Source organism: Sardina pilchardus, chromosome 21 (assembly GCF_963854185.1).
Source record: "Sardina pilchardus chromosome 21, fSarPil1.1, whole genome shotgun sequence".
In the NCBI taxonomy this organism is placed as follows: Eukaryota; Metazoa; Chordata; class Actinopteri; order Clupeiformes; family Clupeidae; genus Sardina; species Sardina pilchardus.
Genome location: NC_085014.1, coordinates 22504390 through 22506889, shown reverse-complemented (window position 1 = coordinate 22506889; position 2500 = coordinate 22504390). Strand labels below are relative to the sequence as shown.

General features: G+C 53.8%; 1 protein-coding gene across 1 annotated transcript in view; it reads right to left on the bottom strand.

Annotated features, from left to right (window-relative positions):
• Positions 1-2500, bottom strand: part of LOC134068582 (protein diaphanous homolog 1) — a gene marked incomplete in the record, with an annotated part of 111361 nt that overhangs the window by 60728 nt on the left and 48133 nt on the right. Inside the window, 1 exon segment of the mRNA XM_062524265.1 lies at positions 710-1351. Within this exon segment, the coding sequence (XP_062380249.1) occupies positions 710-1351 (642 nt within the window).

Below are 2500 nucleotides of genomic sequence, written 5' to 3'. Positions count from 1 at the left end.
CGGTTAAAAAGAAGCAGGCTTATTAAAAAGCAATTTCTGTGACATCCTCGTCAAAGGGCTCTCACCGCTGTGAGAAGGAAAAGGGAGAAAAAAAAAAGAAAGCGAGGGAGGGAGAGAGGGGGGTAAGGAGGGAGGGAGGGAGAGAGGGAGGAGGAGGAGGCAGAAACTAAGCACTCATGAACTGAACTGAAGCCATTAAACAGTAGCTTTAGGCAAGGGAGAAAGACAATTCTGTTCTGAAGTTTTTAACTCTTGCAAATGAGAGAGTGTGAAACAATGAGTGCAGAAGATGGAGGGAGGGAGGGAGGGGGAAGAGGAACGACAGACCGACAGAAGGAGAGGCAGACGACAAGAAGGAGAGCAACAAAGGGAGGAAGAGGACCATGAACTGGTACATACACGGCAGCACTGATGATCAGAACATACATGCATAGTAATACATTCCTCAGGGCACCTGCTCTTTCTTGCACACACGCACACGCACACTCACACACACACACGCACACACACACACACACACACACACACATCGGAGTGACATACAGCATCCATAACTGCAAACATACATACCAACATAAATGTTCACATAAGCTACACCTGTACAAAACTATACATACATGATCACCAACAAACACTTTTTGTACACACACACACATACATGATCACCAACAAACACTTTTTGTACACACACACACACACACACACACACCTTGGACCAGTTGGCTCTCTTCAGCTGGACCTCTGGCTTGTACTCCTTCTTAGGCTCCAGGCCGAAGGGCAGCGCTTTGACGCCCCAGCCTCCGAAGCCCCCGGGCGGAGGGGGAGGCATGCCCCCCATGAAGGGTGGCGGAGGGGGCGCGCCAGGGCCGCCGGGCGGAGGAGGCGGTGGAGGGGGCATCCCCGGCATCCCAGGCAGAGGCGGAGGGGGCGGTGGACCTCCCATGCCCGGAAGAGGTGGCGGAGGAGGGGGGCCAGGCATGCCCGGCAGTGGGGGTGGTGGAGGGGGACCGGGCATGCCTGGCAAGGGTGGGGGTGGTGGGGGTCCAGGCATGCCAGGGAGTGGGGGTGGAGGTGGAGGACCAGGCATGCCCGGTAAAGGGGGCGGCGGTGGGGGAGGGGGCATGCCATGCGGTGGTCCTGGTGGGATGGGCAGGGCAGCAGGGCATGGTACTGGGGGGCCAGGCTGAGCTGGGAAGCCGGTCTGACCTGGGAGGGGGGGTGGAGGCGGCGGAGGTGGAGGCCCCCCAGGTTGGCCAGGTGCGGGGGGTCCTGACGCAGGCACGGGCACAGGCACGGTCACCATGATGACCTTGGTCTTGGCTTCCTCCAGGTCTTTGGAGAGCTTCTCGATCTGTAGGAATGAAGAGAGAAACACTCGTGAGATCCTCTCAACATCTCAAAATGGCCTCCTCCCCACTCATTGGGCAACAACAGCAAACAACATGAAAAGTCTCAGAAGCCTGATATGTGTCTGTGTATGAGAGCTGCTAAAGGAACAAGAACAGAGAAGAACATGGCTGATGAAACTCCTTTGTGAATGTACATGAAATGATACTGAGCACCCATTGATGCCGTATGGATCCAGCAGCTCGCTGCAGGGAGAAGATCGATCTACAGGGGGCCCACAAACAGAACCCTTTGAGGTCATGGGGTTTCTTTAGGGGTGATCAGAGTCTGTGAACCTTATGTAGCACAGTTTTACACTGGCCGGTAAAAAAAGAAATACACAAAAAAAGGGGCAGGCACCTAACATCAAAGCTCCCGAAAAATAAAAGAGAAAAGGGAACAGGAAGAGGCAGGCATGAACAGGAACGAAGGAAGGAGAGGTTTTTTACACCGGTGACCCACTATTTAGAGGGCCACAGCAGGGAGTCTGACAGGGGAGAGCTAGCAGGAAATGATGCGTCTCGGACAGGAAGCAAGAAGTTCAAAGAGGAGAGTTTGTGAGGTAAATAAACCGTGGATGAGGTAAGATGAGGATACGAGGGAATGGATGAGAGGGAGTGTCAACAGATCTGTATGAACGTGTGTGTGTGTGTGTGTGTGTGTGCAAGAGTAGATGGATATGAAGCAGAGCAAGCGAGAATGAGAGGCGTCGAGAGAGTGGGTGTGTGTGAGAAATGGCGCGCATTAGTGTGCATGTGCAAATCCGAAGGAGAAAGAAAAGACAGTGAAGAGAGAGAGAAAGAGAGAAAGAGCGAGTGAGCGAGTAAACGAGTGAGCGAGGCGAGATGAAAATGAGCGAAAGTTTTGAAGAGGTTAAGACTGGCCCCTGAGAGAAAAAGAGAAAGTCTGATCCCAGGACTAATTAGCGCCATCTCTTATTCATCCCCGACTTGACACGGCTCATTAAAAAATGACCAATTTACTAATAAGGGATGAGAGAGCGCGGCGGTGTCAGGCGCGCCGGCCCCTCACTGCCCGCTGCCAGCCGGCCTCCTCGAGTGGGCTGCCGCCGCGAAAAGCCGATTTGCCTTGTGCCGCCGAGCCAAGAGAGGAG